General features: G+C 38.6%; 3 protein-coding genes and 1 long non-coding RNA gene across 4 annotated transcripts in view; 2 read left to right on the forward strand and 2 right to left on the reverse strand.

The window, feature by feature from the left end:
• Positions 1–1,753, forward strand: part of vwde (von Willebrand factor D and EGF domains) — a 28,943-nt gene extending 27,190 nt beyond the window's left edge. Inside the window, exon 31 of the mRNA XM_026185511.2 lies at positions 681–1,753. Within this exon, the coding sequence (XP_026041296.2) occupies positions 681–695 (15 nt within the window). The 3' untranslated portion in view covers positions 696–1,753. The remainder of the gene's footprint in view (positions 1–680) is intronic.
• On the reverse strand, positions 1,729–4,970 carry seraf (Schwann cell-specific EGF-like repeat autocrine factor). Its single transcript, XM_026184782.2, has 5 exons — positions 4,550–4,970; positions 4,221–4,316; positions 3,710–3,814; positions 2,523–2,618; positions 1,729–2,106 (listed from the first exon to the last, which is right to left on the reverse strand). Exons 1-5 carry the CDS (start codon positions 4,968–4,970, stop codon positions 1,994–1,996), a joined length of 831 nt encoding a protein of 276 aa, XP_026040567.1. The 3' UTR covers positions 1,729–1,993.
• A 3,305-nt stretch (positions 4,971–8,275) lies between these two features.
• Positions 8,276–18,604, reverse strand: tmem106ba (transmembrane protein 106Ba). The gene is made up of 8 exons (XM_026185099.2): positions 18,446–18,604; positions 16,092–16,293; positions 15,258–15,321; positions 14,955–15,114; positions 14,558–14,698; positions 13,368–13,417; positions 13,229–13,282; positions 8,276–9,482 (listed from the first exon to the last, which is right to left on the reverse strand). Exons 2-8 carry the CDS (start codon positions 16,279–16,281, stop codon positions 9,362–9,364), a joined length of 780 nt encoding a protein of 259 aa, XP_026040884.1. The 5' UTR covers positions 16,282–16,293; positions 18,446–18,604; the 3' UTR covers positions 8,276–9,361.
• Positions 18,605–19,676: 1,072 nt separating this feature from the next.
• LOC145431870 (uncharacterized) lies at positions 19,677–20,991 on the forward strand. The gene is made up of 2 exons (XR_013912176.1): positions 19,677–19,915; positions 20,113–20,991. It is a non-coding gene; the product is annotated as an uncharacterized LOC145431870 (long non-coding RNA).
• The last annotated feature ends 620 nt before the right edge of the window (positions 20,992–21,611 follow it).

Below are 21,611 nucleotides of genomic sequence, written 5' to 3' on the forward strand. Positions count from 1 at the left end.
GTTCCTTAAGTACATCTACCCTGTTGAACTTATTATGGGAAATAAATATTTAAAAACAAGCTGCTGATTATTTCACATTTTACTTGTGAGCAACGGCACATTTAAATCTTACAAATATAGTTATTTGGCTTATATCGTGATAGATATCGTTATCGCCTGAAATGAAAAAAACATATCGTGATATGAAAAAATCTCATATCGCCCAGCTCTATTAATGACACACCAAAAAACTATTAGGCACCTTTTGTGCATCTCAAAAAATGGACAACTCAGTATTTATTTTTTTGATTTTTTTTTATCTTCTGTTCCTTTTTTTTTTTTTTTTTAAAATCTCTGTTTAATTCTTTCTGACTGCTGATAACCACTATTCAATTCAGTCTTTTTCTACTAATGTTAAGATATATTTTTAAAAAGTCAGATCAAATATACATCAGAAAAACCTTGAATTTAACACACTGCTTTTATTTTATAACCTCTTATTACTTTTGAAAAATTTAAAAAAAAATTTAATCATATGTATTTTATGGTTATTTCAAATTTACTTTTTAACTGCAAATAGCCCCATGGAGCACATGCAGTACTTTCTTGGCCCACTAGGGGGCTGCAGGCTACATTTTGGGACATTGCATCAAATAAAATGGCACCAAACAAATGAAAAAAAAAATTTTTGTACTTCACAGGCATCACAGGCATGATGGCAAACAAATCGGGAATGTACTAAAGAAGCCACAAAGAACAAAGAAAGCACCATAACCTGTGGTGTGTATGAGTGAGACTTTGGATACTGGCATGTGCTGTAATGTGTGGCTGTGTGCACATTAGAACTGTAACAGAGCGATTTGATATATGCACTTGTCTTTTCCTGTCTGTGTAGATCACTACCTCAAGGCTCAAAGTAACACCCATCTGTTAAATGTATTAACAGTGTATTTTATGCAGGCCTGTGTGCCGTACACAGTAGTTGGTTAAGAAAAATAATGTGGTGGAGGTTATTGCCATCACACATTTTAGATTTGCACTGTTTCTTTCTATCTTATGAGGGGGAAAAAACAGCTTGAGCCTGCTTCTTGAGTAAGCATAATGAAGGCTTTGATATGAATATGTTGCATATTAACAAAAGTTGCATTTGTTTTGTTTTCTTTATTTGCTGTCATTAATATATTGCCCGATCAGGCCTGTTTGAGTTTGTTATACATTTATTGGCAAATATGGATGAAAGCAACGCTGGTGTTGAGGTTGTATATAGGGCTTGTTTTCTACGCTCTCTGTACTATATATTAAGCCCTATATTTTGTTCCACATTACACGGTGGTACTATAATAAAAACAATGTCTATTTTTTCTTCATTTAATGACAAATTACAGTATATTGTGTGTTTATACAACATAAAACACATTCAATATTTAAAAATAAAATAAAAACAAACTAAAACGGTACACTTTATATAAAAAGAGGGATGAACGTTTTGTCTGAAATGTGAAACCACTGCTGATGTACCTTAAACCAGCCTCATTTCTAATGAACAGCAGGGGCCAACTGGTTGCAAAAGTTAAAGTAAAATTGTTTTTATATATAGCACTTTCAAGATAAACATTACAAAGTGCTTCACAACAAAACACTAGAAATAAAGACATAAATGATACCCAAAGGGAAGTTTGAAAAGATGACTTCTTAGCTGCTTTTTAAAAGAGATCACTGAGACCACAAATCCCACGGTCTGACTGTGTATAAGTCTATAAAAAGATTTATTGCCTACAGCATGATGTCAAATTTGCAAGTTATATTCACATTTACAGTAAAATAGGTGAGAAAGAGGGTACGTTTTATGGTGTTTCCAGCCTGTTTCTAAAACTCCCAAGATGGGTCTTCACTAACTTTAAGGGTGACATCATAGTGGCTACATCCATCTTTTCCACACAGTTGCTGTAAAACTAACTACGTCCCAGTATAAAAACATAATCACCCCCACAACATTGTTTGATCCTTGGGTGCACTAGTGGGACTTTTTCCTCTCCTCGCAGCGAGGTCCAGAGAAAGGAGGTCGACAGCGACATTTGTTGGGAGAAACGCACTTCCCTCCGTGCAAGCAGGGCTGACTGCATACAGCTACGGACAAAAGAAAACAAAAGCACAGGTACTATTTGTAAAACCAGGGGAATGGGAAATGAGTGAAGAGCTTGTAAATTCTAGCATCATAAACTCCAGCAGCTGGTCTCAAAGGTGTGAAGTGTTGTGACATCTGGAAATACACTAAGCTGAAAAGCAAATCCAAGGTGCAAAGAGAAAAATCGGGTATGTAAAATGCACTGGTGTGAGAATGGTGCAATGTAGTCAAGAGAGCAGAAAGTACCGGAACTGGATGAAATGAAAAAGACTTTATCATAAGGAATAAATGCTCCCAGTGAAGGGCCAGCATCAGAATTGGGGTCATAACACGACTCCGTACATCTGAGACTCCTCGATTATTTAACCCAGTCTCATCACAGCAAAACGTTATCGGTCTTTGGGAACAGTGTACTCACCCATATGGCAGGCACCACCCAACCATCCCTCCGTGCAGCTGCAGATTCCTGGAGCCACACACAGCCCTCCATTCCTGCAGCCCTGGGGACAAATTGCTGCATGGGAAACAAACCATAGAGGGGTTTGCTCAGCGTGGAACAGAAATATGAAAAAGAAAAACTTACAATAAAAGTTTGTGCTTTGTGAACACATGTGAACATATTTTTATTTAATTCAGGCAAAAGTCAAATGTGAAAATTTGACATTGGTCAGACCATACAGTGGCAGTAGCGGCTGTAATGTACCATTGGTACATGCACGTGACGTTTTTCAGGCATTTTCAGCCTTTATTGGACGGTGACAGTAAAGAGTGGACAGGCAGAGATCAGGCCTTCACTATTATTATCTACAAACCCCACCGAGCTTTGCAGGTCCCTGCAGCACTTCAGCATATGGTTCACTTGCTCAAGCATCATCCTGGCCTTTATGATTCCTGCTTAACTACATATGTAACTATCCTATGACATTATGTTTAGCAAGTGATTGGTCTGTTGTGTTGGTTGCTAAGTTAATTGTGGTTTTATGTTGATGGTGTACTTGTAAAATTAGTGCCATGCATATAAGAGAAGGAGTTCATATTAGATTTAAGCCCTCCCGGTGCCAATGACCCAATGTGTATAATGTGTATGTTAGCAAATATGGAAAATGAGCGTAGGAAGTCATCGAGTCAGCTAATGAATGAAACAGCTTTAATCCTAGAAGAGCAGCAAGGCTGAATATTTCATCTAGACCACAGAAGACGGATTGCTAGTCCAACAGATCCTTAATTTCACATGGAGAATGCATTAGTGGAAGCAGTCTAACAACAGATTTTCATCACTAAAAAGTCAAGTCTGAGTTTCATTTGAAGAAAAATCTTGGTAGACATATAAAAAATTGGCTTTTCAATCTTTGCTGGTTTTTTTTTCCAGTTCAAACTGAACTGCAGTTTTCTGCCAATATTACAAACTTCACCACAGCTCTCCAGTTGTTACACCTGCATGTCTGCCTCATCCACTAAGTCAGACTGACTGTTGCTTCCCTTGGTGACAGCTTCTTGGAGCCATAAAAAGCCTTAAACATCCACTAATGTCTGCAGCTGATGAACAGCTCCATTTGGCACCTTTGACCTCCTGTGTTAATTGGGTAATTAGATACAGCCACGAACCCTCCTGGCATTTTGATCCGGCCCAGCTTGAAGGGCAGATACACTTGGCCACGCCGTTGACAGCGGTGCATTCTCCTCCGTTCCAACATCCCCCATCGCACGTCACTGCAAAACACACACACGCACACACACACACTGTTCATGAGATATTTTTACCATACCACAAAAGATTTAAGTTAATTTGGGTATAAACTCCCCAAAGCACCCAGGAAATTCTTCACTACACACCATTCTGTTGGAATGCATTGACTTATGCATTCATAAACTTAATAAAACACATTTAAAAAAATCTAATCCATAAAATGTTTTGAGAACTTAGACAAACAAATGAGGCAGTACGTGAGCAACAGCTGAAAACTGTGTGTAGTATTCTGAATAATAGTAAACTGAATACAAATGAATAGAGCAGGAAAATACACCAAAAGCAAAGAATAACTGTCATCATGACACGCACACACGTGTTAATACACTTAATGTATTAGAACTGTCCCGCTCCCATGAACTCGTTTACCTTTGTGACAATATCTTCCTCCAAATCCAGGAGGACATCTGCATTTTCCAGGGCGAAGACACACTCCTCCATTTTTACATTTGGGATCACAGTTGGCTGCAAAATTATCCACCACAGTTTTTTTAATAGGCTTCAAAGTTTTGACCTTCTTTCTCAGAAGTCTTCGTCACTTTAAATTAATTTGCAACAAAATAAGTTAGTCATAAACTGGGTCAATAAATAAAGTGGCACATTAAACCATTTATTCATAGCTGAGCTTGGCACGAGGTCTTCCCTGTGCCATCATCAGAATTTGAAATTACGCGCAGATAAAAGGTTTGTCACGTCACCATACTGGCAGGTCTCTCCTTCGTAGCCCCGGGAGCAGAAGCATGTGTTGTTGCGGATGCAGACTCCGGCGTGTTCGCACGGCGGCTCGCACTTCGCTTTCAGGTCAAAGACGAAGCCGACCGCGACACCCCGGGGCGCGTCCGAGCCTCCGGAGCACACACCGGCGAGCGACATCAAAGAGGCAAACAGGAGAGGTGCAAAGAACATGGCCGGATGTGCTTTGTTGCTCAAATGAAGAGTGAAAAGAAGCGAAGCGGTGGACGGATGGAGGAGGAGAAAGTCTCCTGAAGAAACAGGGAAAACTTCTCGGCCAGGATGGTGGTGGTGAGGCGGAGCAGGGAGAGCGCCCTGGGGTGGGGGCTGGGGCTGTTTTTCAAGACTTTGGATCAAATCTATGCAGTCCATATTTGCATGAAACATATAGGTTAGACCACCGCGCAGATTACGCAGTGGGGTTACATGAAGTAAAAGTTTGACTCTGCCACAACAGATTCATAATGATGAGGTTTCCCAATAGTTTGTCTGGAGTTATGACAGAGATGCTCAAGATACTAATTAAATTAGGGCCTAAAACATGTGGATAGCACAGCTTCACCATGCTGCTCTATAGCAAAATACTCCAAAGAAGGATTTAAGAGTAATCTGATTGTATTTGCAGTCTGTTCATTGTGCAATAATTTATCTAAGGAATGCTACAAGTGGTAACATAAAAAGTATTTTTATTGTTGCTTAGATTAAAGCGGTTGTGTTTCATATGTAGTTTATATGTAGCACCCACAAAGAGAGTAATATAACTGCTCCAGAATGTCTAATAAATAAATAAAAATCTGTAGTGTAGTTTGTTTTGTTTTTTTGCTAACCATAAAATAAAAATGTTTCAACAAATGTAAGAGCTCACCTGTATGAACTGTATGAAACACTGCTACCTGCTGTTTAATCCTCACTGATCCTGTGCTACATGTTTGGGACAGTCTACCATAAGGTGGCTGGATGAAATAAATGGACAAGTTTCTGGTACATATGCACATTTGTTGAGTAACTAAACTCACTATACTTGGTATCTTCTAGTACAACATTTGCTCCACAAAATGAGACACAAAAGATGCACAACTGATTTTGAAGGTCATCAGTTGACCTAATATATCTACACACATTCAGGAAGCTCACTTTACCCAAATATTTAACTTTATTAAAGTTACATAGCATCTATAACTAGTGGTATTTAAACAACATCTTACTCACTTCTGTTATAACAGCAAGGACTGATTTCTAAGGCACATAATTCATAATTTGTGCAAAGTATTATTTTTCATGGCTACACATCTAAGGTTTTATTTTGGTTTAAAGAAACTGCTGTGAAATATGCAACAAAAGAAAAGTGCAGTATTTTATACTGAGTACATATTTCACAGCGATGTTGACAAACTATATCTAAAAGACTGTAGAATCACTTTAAATGTCTATGATTATATTTGTCAGAAAGACAGAGTTTGGGATGTTAGTCTATGTAGAGCACATATGGAAAAACCATTTCCTCTTGTTTGGTGAAAAGAAACCCTGGGCCTGTATGAAGGACGGGGTGAGGGGGAAGTTCTGTTGTAATGACAATAACACAACCAATCAGTAGCGGATGTGGTTCTTCTCTCTGCTCCCTTAAAGCTGTTCAGAGACCAAACAGGCAAAGTAGCTTTCTGTTTGATTCTCTGCGTTTTGCATTTTTCAGTAAAAGTGAACAGTGTTTCTTTATTCTGAGTTCTGTGAGCTCAGAATAAACAGAGTTTGCATAATACTTGGACTACTCCAAGTACAAGATTTAAATTTCCATAAACGGTATGGAGTCGCTCTGCTGCTTATTCACGGAAAGCTTCTCTGGACAAGCAGTCAGAGTCTTTCCTTGGACTCACCACATCAGACTTGTCGTGCATGACAGAGTCCAGCTGGAAGAGAGACAACTGGACTTTATGAAGACCTTAGCATAGTTCTTCCCAAACAATCTGAACTGAAGTAGCTCACAACAAATGCAGTTATGTAGATTTAGTTGGCACAACACACAAATATTCCAAACATCTAAAAATCAAGAATCAGCATTATACTAAGCAGTGTCGGGACAGTGAGTCTGACCTTTTAACTTGATTTAAATGGGTTTCCTCTGTGGCCAGTTTAGAAGTGTGAGTTTCACTCATATCTGGTTGGATTTCTTTGGTAATAAGATTTTCATTGAAACTGGTGATAATGTGTTGAGTCACTTTAAATCAATATAGTCCTGTAGGGAGAAAATAATAGGTTGTCGCTTATTTGCAGAGTGATATCTTCATGTGGTTTATTTGATAATGCACTATATTCAACCTGCTAATCAGCAGTTAGCCTGCGTAACCACCAAAAAAGATAAAGAATAACAACAAAGATGAATGCCATCGTGTTAAAAATCCAAAGGGGAAATCACTCATTTAGTAATAAAGTACCTCCAGAAGCAAAAATAAAAGTACAGTGCTGCCCCACTAACACTCTACTGGCAACAACTAAAGTACAATCAGTAAGCAAAATACATTAGCGATGGGGGCAAGAGGGTTTTTTCTCTGTTGTATGTATTCCAGTGCAGCTCTGGTCTAGACCTGTGACCTGGATCCCGGAGTGGAAGTGAGCTGGTGGTTTAATGACTGCAACAGATGTGAACATACCATGATACACAAGGGGCCTGTGCCTCTCGCTTTAGGAAACAAACAGATGGATAACACCAGAAAGAAGTTTTGAAAGCAGAGAACAAAATTAGGTTCTTTGAAAATAGTAATAAATATTACTATTATCATTAATAAATAGCTTAAACACACACAGCTTTACAACCACATCCTCAATTCTAATTTATTATGAGCATAAATGGAAGTTAATAGATGTTGCTTTATGTGTGTGCGTCAGCTCTGTGGATAGTTGCTGGAGTGAATAGGTTCGTGACAGGATCCCAACAACATTAATGAGTGTGTTTGTGTGGGACACCGTACTAATGCTAAGAGGCAGATAAACAGATTTGGCATGAGGAATATGAAGGACAGTTACGCTAAAGTTTGTCACTGGTCTTCTGCAATATTACTGCAAATTTGCAATCTTATTTCCAAATTTCATCTCTGAGTTTCAGTAGGAATGCACAGACAATGTCAAAGAGAAAACGTTATTTGGAGACATGTGCTCGTGAACTAGATCAGAATATGGGACACTATTTCATTTTGTGAGAAGAAAGAACAAGTTCCAGATAAAAGTACAGTATCTGGTCACCCTACAATAGCTGCAGCCCCCTGGTGGGTTGTGAGGATACTGCAGGTGTAGTTCTTTTGGTGTAATACAATAAAACCCTGTTATCCTCAATAAAAGGAAGATGTTTATGTCGGGTACATTTTCTAGACAAAATCATTTATGGACAACTAATTTATGATCAGATGAAATTTGTTTTCGCACATTTGTAAGAAACCTGCAAATTTTATCTCCTATTCATTGCTCAAACATCTGCATCCAGTCCACTGAAATGGACTGGATGCAGATGTTTGAAAACATGAAGACCTACTTTTTCTTGTCTTTTAAACGTCCAGTTTCAAGTATTAATGTGCAGTAATAACAATGGAGTAATGAAAAGGTAAGAATTTGGAGACCTTCATACTTCAGCTGAGTGAGACATTTGGCACCACTCTGTGTGTACACAGTATATTAGAAGCACACCAAGAAAACACAAGAAACGCTCAAAATGAATAGATTTTATTGTCACCGGCATGCATGAAAAACACAAAACCACTGTTTAGATGTTAGAAAATAGCTGGGAAACTTTCACATTTATGGAATATTACGAACAGTTTGATTTCGGTTTACTTTCTTCAAAATGACGTGTAGAAATGTGGAGATTTTGCAGCGATTTAAACTGTGAAACTTTGCATGTTGATTTAAGAAATTATATTTATGTGATCAAAACAGCAAATTACACCATGGCCCACAAAAATAGGATTAATTTAAATTTTTAAAAAAAGGTGACATTTGTATGAATAAGCCTATGACATAAAAATATTATTATAAGTTATTTTCTTATCAAGTGAAAAATGTATTTTATTTTTCAGTAAAATATGCTCATTAAGGTCTTCAGAGTAGTCACGCGTCGCTTTTAACCTGATGATTAACAGAGTTACACACACACACCGCACAAAAACTAAAAGTTTAGAATAAATCAGTGATGACGTGAGTCTGCTGTACTGCTCTACACACTAACAAAATTCATGAAACAAAAAGAGAGAGGCTGTTTGTAGAAAGGAGTCAAATAAGAGCAGAAAGGAATGATTAGGAACACCTCAGTAGTTTTACTTTCAAAAGTCAATTCTCTCTCACACGTTTTAGAAACGATTTCATAAAGTGGTGTAGAATGAGAGGGGCTGTGAGCAGCTTTCCCCTTCTATTTAAGCAATATTGACATTACCTTCTCTTCAAAAGGTCCAGCTAAAGTGCATCGTAAGTAAAGCTATTGCTTCCAGTATTTCAAATACAGAGGAGGAGTGATACTGAATATTGAATAATGTGCTCTGTTTTTACCAGCCTGGAAAAACTACAAACCTCTCGTCTATGGGCCATGAGGAGGATTTACAGGTCTGGTTCACGAGGGATAAACCATCGTTTGGTGGTTTTATTGCAAAACGTCTATTCTAAACATCATGTTTGTCCTCTAAACAGAATAAACTATTCAGGACTTAAAAACTGATGAGCCACTACGACTAAATTAAAAGCAAAGATGTTTTGTATGGAGGTCAACAGCAGTATCTGATGCCTAAGCTCTTTTGCTTCCCTTATTGGTAGACCTGCACATGCCCGTGCAACGAGGTGGTGTTCCCCCCACAGTCCACATACTGGTACATCTCCTGGGAGACCTGCTCCGTGTGGCCAAAGTAAGACGTTGTCACCATCACCCTGAAAAGCAAACAAGAGTCAAACATGATCAAAGTGCAAGAGATCAGTGGAAATAGTTGTGCAGCAGTCTGATATCACTGCTATCATTATTTGCTGTTGAAAGTACTGTAGCTCAGAACTTACACCAGTGCATTTCCTCCATCTATAGATCTATCACACCTAGACTCAACATCTTGTTCTGGCCTAAGCTCTAAATAAATTCTGTGCAGCGTTCTTGTGAATTGAAGTGGAATAAACCTCTATGTTATTCTATGTGGCATATCAAGTCTTCTCTGCACAGAGCAGTTTTTCATAGTTATTCGAAAATTAAAGAAAGGGGAAACATTATCATATGAAGCGTCCATGAAGAGCTTACAATTTCTGATTAAAAGTTAACTATCACAGCCATGTACCTATAAACAGCTAAAAAGATTAAATATCTTGAAAATAGTAACAAATCTGATCAATCTGGATTCAGCACAGTAAAAATCAATAAGAAACAACACATTTTATCTTCAAAACAAACAACTTCTGAAGTTGACTTTTTGACTGCTGGGTTTGGACAGCTTATTGTTCTGATCCTCACTTGAGGGGTAGACTACAAACAAAATTCAACACAGCCAGGCTTTCTTTATGCTAGCTGTCCTAACAAAACCCCAAACCTCAGTTGGAGATAACTGTTATCACAGTTAAGAACAGGGTTTATCAGCTTCCTCTATCAGGCAGGGGTATATGCATCAGGCTCTGTGCGTGCTCAAACCAAACTGGGCATTTTGCAAGTCATGTGACTCTTCTTCTGCATGAAAGAATCATAATAGGTGCTGTCTACTCCAATCAGAAGCATTATCAACTGATGATGATGATGATAAAATTGTGATTAAGAAGATAAAAAACATTACAGCAAAATGCATCACTGCAAATAAAACAAAAAAAAATTATATAATGTTGCAGAAAATCATTAATCTGGTGGTTTCGTGCACAGAGTAGTCCAAAACATTTGAATTCAAGTTATTTTATCTCTGAGCACGCTCTCTGTGCTGCTGTTTAGCTGCTCTGAAACTGTAAACTGGATCCATTTTAACATTAAAACTAAATTAAAATTGCTGCACTTTGTCAGCAGATCAAAGTGAAAACTATTTTATGGATTGAACAGGTATTCCTGCTGTCTGTTCTTGTAGCGTCCAGCAGTGTAAAGGAGACTAAGCAGTAGATTAGAATCAAGTACAACAAGGTTTATACAATTTCTGCATAACAAAATAAATGAGTATACATTTCAGGTGCTTCAGTGGTTTAAGCGGTGGTACGGCTTAACGACTTGGACATATAAAACATATTCCCCCAGTAGATAATCTAGATAACATTTAATACATGCTGTAAATAAAAGAATCAGTGAAACCATGAAACATAATCTGATCAGAAGCAGGTTATCTGTTCAGTCTAAGTTACCACAGTGACTTAGTCAGATAAAAAGAAATCCACTTTTATGACACAGAAACCTTTAGCCTGGACCTGCTCACTAAGTCATTAATCTGGCTTCATAGTGCAGGCCTCAGGTCTATGTTATTCTGCATTTACTACAACATGCATCAGCAGCAGGAGATCTGAGATAGCATGGAGCAAAGTGTCAGCAGTTAGCTACACCAACAGCCAACCACAGCTTTTCAGGTGAGTCATGCTGAAAAGCTCAGATAACACCCTGTTGACTTCTCTTTCTTGCTCTTATTACAGTCAAAAACTGGTTGGGAGGCTTTCCTTGTACTTATAACATCACAAAATCGACTCCTAGGAATATGACTTCACAGCTATCAGTTCCACTCCTCACTTGACAAGTTTGCATGATAGTAAGAAAAGTCTCATTGAGAGCAGGCAAAGGAGAAACTAGAATAAACAGTAGTTGTGAAGAGTCGCACAGTGAGCTGAAAAGAGATTGGTGCAAACAATGAAAACAGTCACCCCCCCTTCGCCTGTATTTGCTTTGGTCTCACTGGGATTTTTTAATTTTACTAAGAAATGCCAATCAACTAAATTTACATTCTTGGATTTATTACATTTTATTTAAACAAAACAGTGAAGCAAAGCCTGACATTGTCTTATGTAAAAAATTAACTTCCAGTCTGATCCTCAGAGTGACTGTGAAAACAGATCATTCATTTAACATTAGTATCAGATGAGTACTTGACATTGAAAAATGCATGAAGCCAACAGATCTGTGTCGTATCAGAGCTGGGAAAAGTTGCATTGGTGCATCGTTAGAAAGCTGTAGTTGCTGCCAAGGTGTCGCAAATCTTGCAAATAAAGCTGATAAGAGCCCTGCTTCCTCTGCACATTTAGACTGTAGTTTCATGGATTTTAAAATTTCCTAGAGGTAAAACTTAAATTAGTCCATCTGAAAATCTGGTATTGCCAAAAGCTTTATAAATTTTTTTATTGACATTACCTCATTGGCCTGACATTTATAATAATGTGATCAATGAGGTTAGCAGCCTCATGGAGCTGTAGAAACACTCGCAGGTGTACGGGAGTGCTACAGAACAGTGCTGCTTTTAGCTTAAGACATTTCTGCCAGACTGCAGCAAGACGCAAGCTTTTTCCCCCTGCATGTCACTGCATGGTATTAATATAATTACTTATTTGCTTGGTATGCTTGTCTGTTTAAATAGCAGAAGTGATTATCAAACCAGTTTTAACATCCACTTGCTTCCTAATTTTTTGAAGAGAGTCAATTACTAGTGCAAGCAAATAATTTCTCACAAAGACACGGCATCATTTTCATACTGTCAGCTGTGAGCGGCAGTGTCCTAACACTGAAGTGTGTGTGTGTGTGTGTGTGTGCGTGGGGGGGGGATTGAATAACTTTGCTCATCATTACTTCTGTCAGAACTGACTTTTTAAAGAAAATCTATTCTTGGACTCTTTTAGAGTCATTCTGCATTCTTCACACTTGGGGGTGGGGGCGTTATTTAGCTTATACTGAACTTCTGCCTTAGGCTGTTGTAGCACCCGACTCTTTAAGATCACCCTTTTCTTGTAACTGGCTGCAAACGCAGAAAAAAAAAAAATACAGTATTAGTGACATCTTCCCTCACTAACATAAGAAAATCTGTCTGAAACTGACCCATCCCCCATTTTTACAAGTGTATGCGACATAATATAATTTTCTCTTATGTATACTATAGTTATTCTTATAAATCCAACTGTTTGATTCATCTTCCTAAAATATTCAAGACAGACTGAAGGGATTTTAAAAATAAAAGTCTTTTTAGAGGCAAATGAATACACTCAATTGCAACAAGACACTCGATTAGATAGTCACAACTGACCTTTATTGTATCATGGTCCAGATATAAAACCACTGAAAGGCTACATTAGGTTTTAGGATATTGGCTGCTTTTCTCATCCTCATTTTTACTGGCATTCATCAGTGCAATGATACTGATGATACTTGGCTAGAGACCAATGGTTTGCCTTCCCCGACATTCGATTCAGAGAATTAATTAGGAGAAATGTTAACTGCTAAATTTACAGTCTGCTTCCAAGTCAGATTTGACGTGTAAATGAGCAAAGCACCCAAAGGCCCGGGGCTTCTGCTGATCTGAACAGTGCCCCACAGCAGAAGGCTGTTTGCTCTGGGCAGATCTTCAGTGTGTGTGGGTGTGTGGGTGAAGTTATGCAAGTGTGGAGGAGGGAGCTGAGAGTAAAGACTGATGCTCAGCTGAGCACAGTATCAGACATAAAAAGAAAAATATTCAATATCTTGTCATACTTACTGCATCATGACCACTATGTTGTGAACTTTAATTGTTGGTAAGGTGCAGTAGTCACTGAAAGAGAGACAAGTAAGATTAAACATGATACTGATCTGAGTGTAAAATGCCTTATTAATAGGACTTCAAATAAGATACTCACAACATGTAACTCAATTCATCAGCGATGATGGTGGGGACCATGTAATCAATCTGTAAACACAATTCAGAGAGAAAAGATATTAGATTTGAAAATCCATTTTCTGCCACTTATCCAGCGGGGGGCTGGGGCCTATCCCAGCTGTTACAGAGGAAAACCAGCGTGCACCCCGGACAGGTCGCCAGTCTATCGCAGAGCTAACACAGAGATAACATTCACGCTCACACTCACAACTATGGCTAATTTAGACTTGCCTGTCAACCTAAACCTATGCATGTTTTTGGACTGTGAGAGGAAGCTACAGCATCTGGAGAGAAACCACACGAGCACAGAGAGAGCATGCAAACTGCACACAGAAAAGCCGCAGCTGGACACGTTTCAAATTCACTAGCAAAATAAAGAAAGTCAAGAAAAAAACAAAAACAAACAGAAACTGCGAGGGATACTTTGTACTCAGTTGTACATTTTTAGGGCTCACTGAGCCAAGTGATCAAGACAATCTCCAAACTACACTGCAACATTATAATACTGACACTGGGGTGCAGAAAAAGGGTAACCTCCTACATGGCCTGCTATGGTATATCTATCAGAACACCAATGCTGTAGTGATTTTAATGATTTAGCCTTTCCCCCCCCCCCTTTTAAAAAAATGTATTTTCTACCATAACTAACAAACCAGTAATGTGTGAAATGGTTTTGGTGAATTGTATATTTTTGAAGCATCTTCCAGAGCTGAACTTTGTAGATGACCTCTGCACACTCATCTCACACAAAGGCCTTTACTTTATTTCCCCATGTTTTTAAAGCCTCACCCTGTACTGTGTTTTCACAGTAAGAAGGTGCTGCAGTAGTACAATAGGAATGACATAGTGAACTGACGCCTTTAGCATCAACCTGGTCTTAGATGCACACATACACCTCGAATTAGCTTGTGGGTTGCCAAGTTGTGGTAAGTGGAAATTGTATGTAAGATATTTATGAGTGTTTGTGTATGTAGGCTGTTTCATAGAACCTGGAAAATTCAGAAAAACACACAAAGCCGACTGATGCACAAATTCCATTTATGCATAATAAAGTTTGAGGTTAGTGCAAATCATGTGAGTTTCCTGAGAGAAAATTAGGAGAACCCAGATTTTATCGGAGAAAATATGTGAGAAAAGTGGTCTAAACACAGAAAACATATATCAACCTACCTGCTGTTCATCCAGTGGTATGATCACTGTGCTGTTGCTAAGCCTGGCCTTCCCTATCACCGTCTTGGAGAACTGCACTTGGGCTGTGATGTTGGTCACAGTTATGGCATAGTAGTTATTGTTGGTGATGTTCAGTGTGTTCTAGAGAAAAGAAGGTAGTTAATATGGCAAACTTGTTAGCAAACATTATTGATTTAGAGCTGTCCTTGGTCATTGCCTGTCTAAGCATGCTAGCATCAATTTAAATATTTTTAAAAAATGCGTAATTCAAAATTAAGAATTAAACCATGCAGCATTCTACTGATGCAATACTATCAGTAAATTCAGTTAGATTATTAATTACGTTTTATTTTGTATATATTTTATGTATCATTTATTATAAAGTGCTCACACTTACTGTAAGGTTGAGATAGACAATTCGTTTGTCATGGTCATAGGAGACATAGGCAGACTTCACTCCCACATAGGAGACATCAATGGAGCGAGGGAATAGGAAGAAAACTGCCAGGCCAGACAGCAGCAGGCACAGAGCGACTGATATTGTGACATACAGCTTTCTGCAGGAGATTGAAAGGAGAAGTCAAAAGCTGAAACAGCTGTTGGCTTCAAAGTCTGTTGTGCTGCTGTGTGTTCATTTAGTTTCATCACACGCACAGCTAAGGCAGCTAATTTATAAAAAGAGCACACAATGCAGACTTACGTCCTGCTTGGTCTGAGCCTTTGGTCGCTGTATGGAATCAGAGCCACAAGCTGATTCTCTTGACCTGTTGAATGAGTTTAAAAAAAAAAAAGTGTAACTGCTGGAATCGATTTCGCATCACTGCTTTAAAACTACATCCAAAGAAGAATCTTCGCCTAGTTTATTTTTCTCACTTAAAATTGCAATTTTCAGGTCTTGACTCGATTTCTAATGGTGGCACCTAAGTAATTAAACCACCTCTTTGAAGTAGGGCATATCAAATGGGAGACAACTTGATAATATCAATAAACTAATTTAGATCAGTATATTCCTCTTGATCCAGAAAACTTGGCCTTGGCAGAAATGTGCAGTCCTGAGTTCCAGATCTGGTTTTAAGTATGAGTGATAAGCAAGTGCAGGCCAAGCCAGTTTTAATAGTTGCCAAGAAAAGAACTGTGGTCTTAAGAACATAACTACGACTTTAAGTTATAACTTTCGACTTTAAGTTATAACAATTTTTGTAAGCAATATTTCCGTTTTTGTCCTTGCTTTTCTTACTGGTTGGAAATTGAGGTGACATGTGGAAAAGGGTGATGCAAATGCAAGCAACACTTGCATGAAAATGTGCAAGCAGTTGGATTGCATGTTTCCTTATAATGCAGAGTTGTCAGTCAAACTTGATAAAACCAAATGCATACAGCATTCATTAAGCCATTACTAAAGGTTTATAATAAATTGGGATGGTATTCTTGTAAATTTCAACTTGATTCATGGGTATTTTGTACAGATGGGTACTTTAATATCTCTGCTTTTAAAAAACTCTTAACAGTTAAACATTTAACAGCTAAGCTTTACCACGAGGGATTCTGCCAGTGCCCTGGCATGTGGGGCAGGTAACGCTGTCCCGTCCAGTGAACTCCACATAGGGGAACTGAGACACATCTCCATTCTTTCCATCCTCTTCTGTGTGACTCCCCCCATACTCCGTCAGAGCATCTTGACTCTCGTCTTTTTGCTTAGCTAAGAGTGACTGGGTCTTGCCCATAGCTGCAGCTGTCTGTAATCAGCAGAAAAAAAAGAACATACAGAGAGAGGAACTTCTGCACAAGTTCAGCACGCCATGCTGACTAACCACATGCCAGAGAGCCATTTGGATGTAAAATTAGATCTGGATGTATCCCAGTAAACACTTCCCAGGGAAACAAACTTCATCACAAAAGTCTTTTGTAAATCTGTTGGAATTCAAACATAGACTCTATTCTTCTCTATTTTTCAATGTTGTCTAAAATACATTTAACTAACACATTTGTAAGTTAAATATTTAGACCACTCTCATGGCAAAATGTGACAGGAATGAAACAGTAATTGAATTGCTCATGGTCACGCAGACAAACTGTCACATTCTTTTCTCCACCGTCAGTACGACTTTACTGTCACAGTGACAGAGTAACAGAGTTTTAAAAGAAGCGGGAACTGCTGTATTTTAACTCAAACCAGTCTTTTTCCTAAATCTAATGAGTAGTTTTTAAAACCCAACCCTAAATGAGTGCTTTCTAATAGATACTGATACATAGATAATAATCCAATCAAATTGATACAACAAGTCTTTCCTGTCGGGGGAGGAGGGAACGGGAGTTGGTGCAAACTATGGTGTCTAGCACCTACCTCTCCAACCTCTAAATACTGACCTACTTGCTCTTTTTAAAGTATAAAATATTAACTTGTATAGACTGAAACAAACTTAGTACATGAGACCGTTGAGAGAGTAAATTGCCTCAAGTTATGCTTGATTTGGACTACAGTGAGAAATCTATGATGTAACTGGAAACCCCTATTAATTGCTCTACCTATTTCCTATTTCTCCAACAAAATATGAAGAAGTGATGGGCAAATTAACTTTTGCATAGTACTACAGCTTTACATTCATAGAATGCCATAACTAGGAATTAATAGTCATAATTCAGACATAACTTGAGGACTCATAAATATGCTTTGCTGTGTGATGTGTTTCTTCAAGGTTATAAATATGTGAGCAATCTGTTTTTTTAATGATATTATTGCTTTAAGACTGCTTTGTCAAATCAATCTGACTCTAATGACTAGCAGACGTGTTCACTGAACAGGAAAAATCTGCTCCATATTTTCCAAAGTACATTTACTGCAGTGTGAGGCATTTTTAGGGCTGTGCTCATTTAAAACAGATGCTGCTGGGCACTGGTACCGGTGCATTTTATTTTTTCCCAGTACAACCAGTTTCAAATTGTCCAGCTCTCTTAGGTTATTTGCTCATTTTAGCAGTGCTGGCATGGCTTTCTGACTATGTATTGTCAAAACAATGGCATCCAGTGGGGGCTTTGGACATGCAAGTCACACACTTGCTATCTGCCTGCTCTGTGTCTCTGTATTGTGTTCGGTCTCACTGATGATAAAATAGTTGGAATTTAGGCCCATGTGTTTCTCTGGTATTTAAAACACTACTTACTCAGCAGTTGTAAATAATAATGTAATGTAAATAAGCACAGTGCCATATTCAAGTATAATAATATAAGAAAACGTGTTATATAAAGTGGTTAATATTGGTCTGTCATACACTAATATCAAAGAACTGCTGAAGTATTAATACGCCAGCTATAGTTTCAAATATACTAAGATTTCATGTGAGTACACTTAAGTAAATGACCAGTAACTGGCAGTTCTGCCTGAACTAATATCCTCATAGTAAAGAACTCTAGGTATTTGTTTTAAACCGTAAAGTAGGCCGGTGTTTCTCAACACGTATAGCACCGTCATGTTTGAGTTGCCTTTTTCCACACCGTTGGATATTCACGCTGTTTCATCTGAGGGTTGCTCAACATAAAACTATAAAGAAATGCTCCAGACTCACCCAGGCTGTTGTCTACATACACGACACACAGCAAAGGCCGCCATGCTGTTACTGCTACTGCTGAGCTGCTAAGGCTAGCCGAGGACACACAGTACCGGCCGGTGGAAAGCGGCTTTTACGCCTTTATTTTTACAAACAATAGGCACATTTAGCTTATACATTTTTTTAAAAATGTAAACACACTCTGAAAACCCGTATTCTGCGTCGACTGTAGGCTGCCAAACGTAATTCAGACATTTAATTAAAACCGGATCGACGGTTCGCCAGTCGTCGAAGTCGTTAAATATCCAACAGACGTTCGTTTAACATTCCGCTAACCGCTTACCTGATGTGTGTTTTAGTCTGTTTTACTTGCCATCCGGTGTATCTCCGTTGTTTGTTGTGGTTCACTCGCCAGCGGAGAAATAACGCCAGGAACGCCCCCCGCTCTTCTCATTGGGCAAGCCGATGATGGTGGATTTATCCGTCTGCACTGTTGTGTTCAAACAAACGGGATGCTGGAGGTGAAGCTGCACTGGGCCACACCCAGTCATTACTCAAATAACACATGTTTGTTCTTTGTGTAATGCTATGAACTATGAACTGCCTTTGTTCAGGTCATTATACCAGAAGAAGTCTTCTGGTATACTGCTGCAGCAACAGCAGTTACTTCCACAATTAGTGACAAAAATGTCAGTTACAACGCATAAACTGCGCCCCCTGGTAGGACGTGAAGATACTGCAACTTACTGTGAAAAGTTGCAAAAAACATTTTAGTTGAGATTTAATAGTCGTTACCATCGCTGTACAATATTTAAATAAAAAACAACAACAATAACAATAAAACAAAATCCCTGAAATTTAAAAAACAAACAAACCAAAAAACATTTTATATTTATTTTCTGACTTGTTTACCATCATGTCGCTGGCCACTTCAGTAGTTACACCTTGCTAGTACTGCGTTGGGACCTTTTTTGCCTTAATAACTGCCTCTATTATTTGTGGCATAGATTGACATGGTATAATCAATGCTTAGTTGGCACTAACAGGCCCAAAGCATGCCAAGAAAGTATCCCCCACACATTTACACCACAACCAGCAGCCTGAATCATGCAGAATGGATCTATTCTTTCATCCTGTTTACCCCAAATTTTGACCGTTCCATGAGTCATCAGACCCGACTACTTTTTGGTTGTGCCGTTTTAGTGAGTCTGTGAATTGTAAGCTCACTGTTCTGTTCTGTTCTGACAAGCTGCTGCTGTAATCTGTAATCTGCTTCAATGTTTGACATATTTTACATGCTATGCATACCTCAGTTGTAACGAGTGGTTATTTGAGTTGCTCTTGCCTGCCTGCAGGTCAAAGCAGCCTGGTCATTCTTACCGGGCCTTTGATATCAATAAAGCATTTCCAACCAGAGAACTGCTGCTCACTAGATATTTTTAATTTGTTTGAACCATCCTCTGTAAACCCTGTCATAGTCTGGGTAAGCTTCCGGTACCTTTCCATTGTTGTTGTTATGACTGCAGAATCCGCCCTGGGGCGGAGCCCTCATCGTCTCACCTGTGCAACTCACCTGACCCCGTTTCTCAGTGATAAGCGAGACGGTATTTAAGACTAGCGTCACCATCTCTTCTCCTCCAGCTCGTCAACTAACTCTTTGTGCCTGCAGTGTTCTCGGCACGTCACCATCCCACTCCTCAGCCACTCGCATTCTCTGGACACTGGTCTCGATTACAGGATTCACGCACCTCCGCTCAGGAATAACTCCCCTTTGCACACGCAAGCTTGTCCTCCTGCCACCGTCTGTCTCTAAGTAAGCCACTCTGACCCAGTAATCTCCAAGATTCCAGCTTCTTCTGTTTCCCTGCTAATTGTATTCTCATTTGTTCAGTTTCGCCACGCCATGCATACTTTCCTCGTGTTTCAAGTTTATCCCCGTGTTAATAATAAGGCTTGTGAGAATCAATTTGCTGTCTCCGTGTCTGTTCTGCACTTGGGTCCACATCCAAGTACTGCCCTACAGGCCCCCTGGACAAACCCAAGAGAGCTGTTTAGGAAAATCAGTGGATCAGCAGTTTCCGAAACTCAGACCATCTGGCACCAACAACAACAATGCCCCAATCAAAGTCACTTATATCACCTGTGATTGTGATGTTCAGTTTGAATTTCAACAGGTCCTCTTGATTGTGTCTGTATGTGTTATGCATCAAGTGGCTAAGTGTTGCATCTCATTAGATACTTGCATTAACAAGCACTCGAACAGATGTGTTCTATTAATGAAGAATTCACTTCAACAAATAAATAGTCAAACATTTTCCAGCAAGATAAAAATGTTATTTTAAATAAATCAACACCCCTGAGTCATTCTTACTGCCAACCTTAAAGCACAGGGTGAGGAGGAGTGGTAGCAGTTTTTCACCAGCTTTTTTTTAAATTTATTTTTTTAAAGTAATAAACCAAGGATCTAGATAGTCATAGCCAAGCCTGCACACCCTAACTCTCTCTCAAAAAACAGTTGTTCAGTTTAATTCGGCACCAAATTAGCAATCACCTCAAGTCACTTTATATTATAAGGAAGAGATCCTACAAGAATACATGTTGTTTTTATCTGTCATCCTTACTCAGAGTTTGTCTTCTCTTTTTATCTGATTCATTACTCAGTTCCGATGAAATAATTACAGTGGGTGATTTTAACATTCACATAGATGTTGAAAATAACAGCCTTAACACTGTAATCAATTCATTATTAGATTCAATTGGCTTTTCTCAAGATGTAAATGAGCCCACCCACCACTTTTCCCCCAGAAAACCGTCTTTTGTCTGAACATTTCTTAATAACATTTAATTTTAAAATAATAGATTACATAGCAGTGGGGAAAAAGATGCTTTTCTGAATAGAAGAATAGAATAGAATCATCCTTTAATTGTCCCACAAGGGGAAATTTGGGTGTAACAGCAGCAAGAAAGACACATATACAAACAAACTACACAATTTTTACATATTTATTTTATTTATTTATTTATTTTTACATATGAAAGGGCTGTAACAAAATTTACAGAAGCGCTAACCACATAATATGAATACCTCTGTTAACACTGTTAGAAATCTTGAAGTCATTTTTGACCAGGATGTGTCCTTCAAAGTGCATATTAAACAAAAATGTCAGACTGCTTTCATCTGTTCAGTGGCTCTGAAATGATAAACATCCTGACTTAGAGTGATGCTGCTAGTTATAGGCTGGACTGTTGAAATTCAAACTACCAGTTGGTCAACCAGAGTACTAACAGGGATGATAAAGAGAGACCATATTTCTCCCATAATAGCTTCTCTTCATTGTCTCACTGAATTGAATTTCAAATCCTTCTCCTCACATGTCTTACACAATTAAGCCCATCAAATCTTTAAGACCTCATATTATCCCAACAGAGCACTTCATTCTCAGACTGTGGTAATCAGAGAGGCTGGGTTTTGTATAAACATTTATTATTGTGGATGTGCAAATGTTGAA

Source organism: Astatotilapia calliptera, chromosome 11 (assembly GCF_964374335.1).
Source record: "Astatotilapia calliptera chromosome 11, fAstCal68.1, whole genome shotgun sequence".
NCBI classification, from domain to species: domain Eukaryota; kingdom Metazoa; phylum Chordata; class Actinopteri; order Cichliformes; family Cichlidae; genus Astatotilapia; species Astatotilapia calliptera.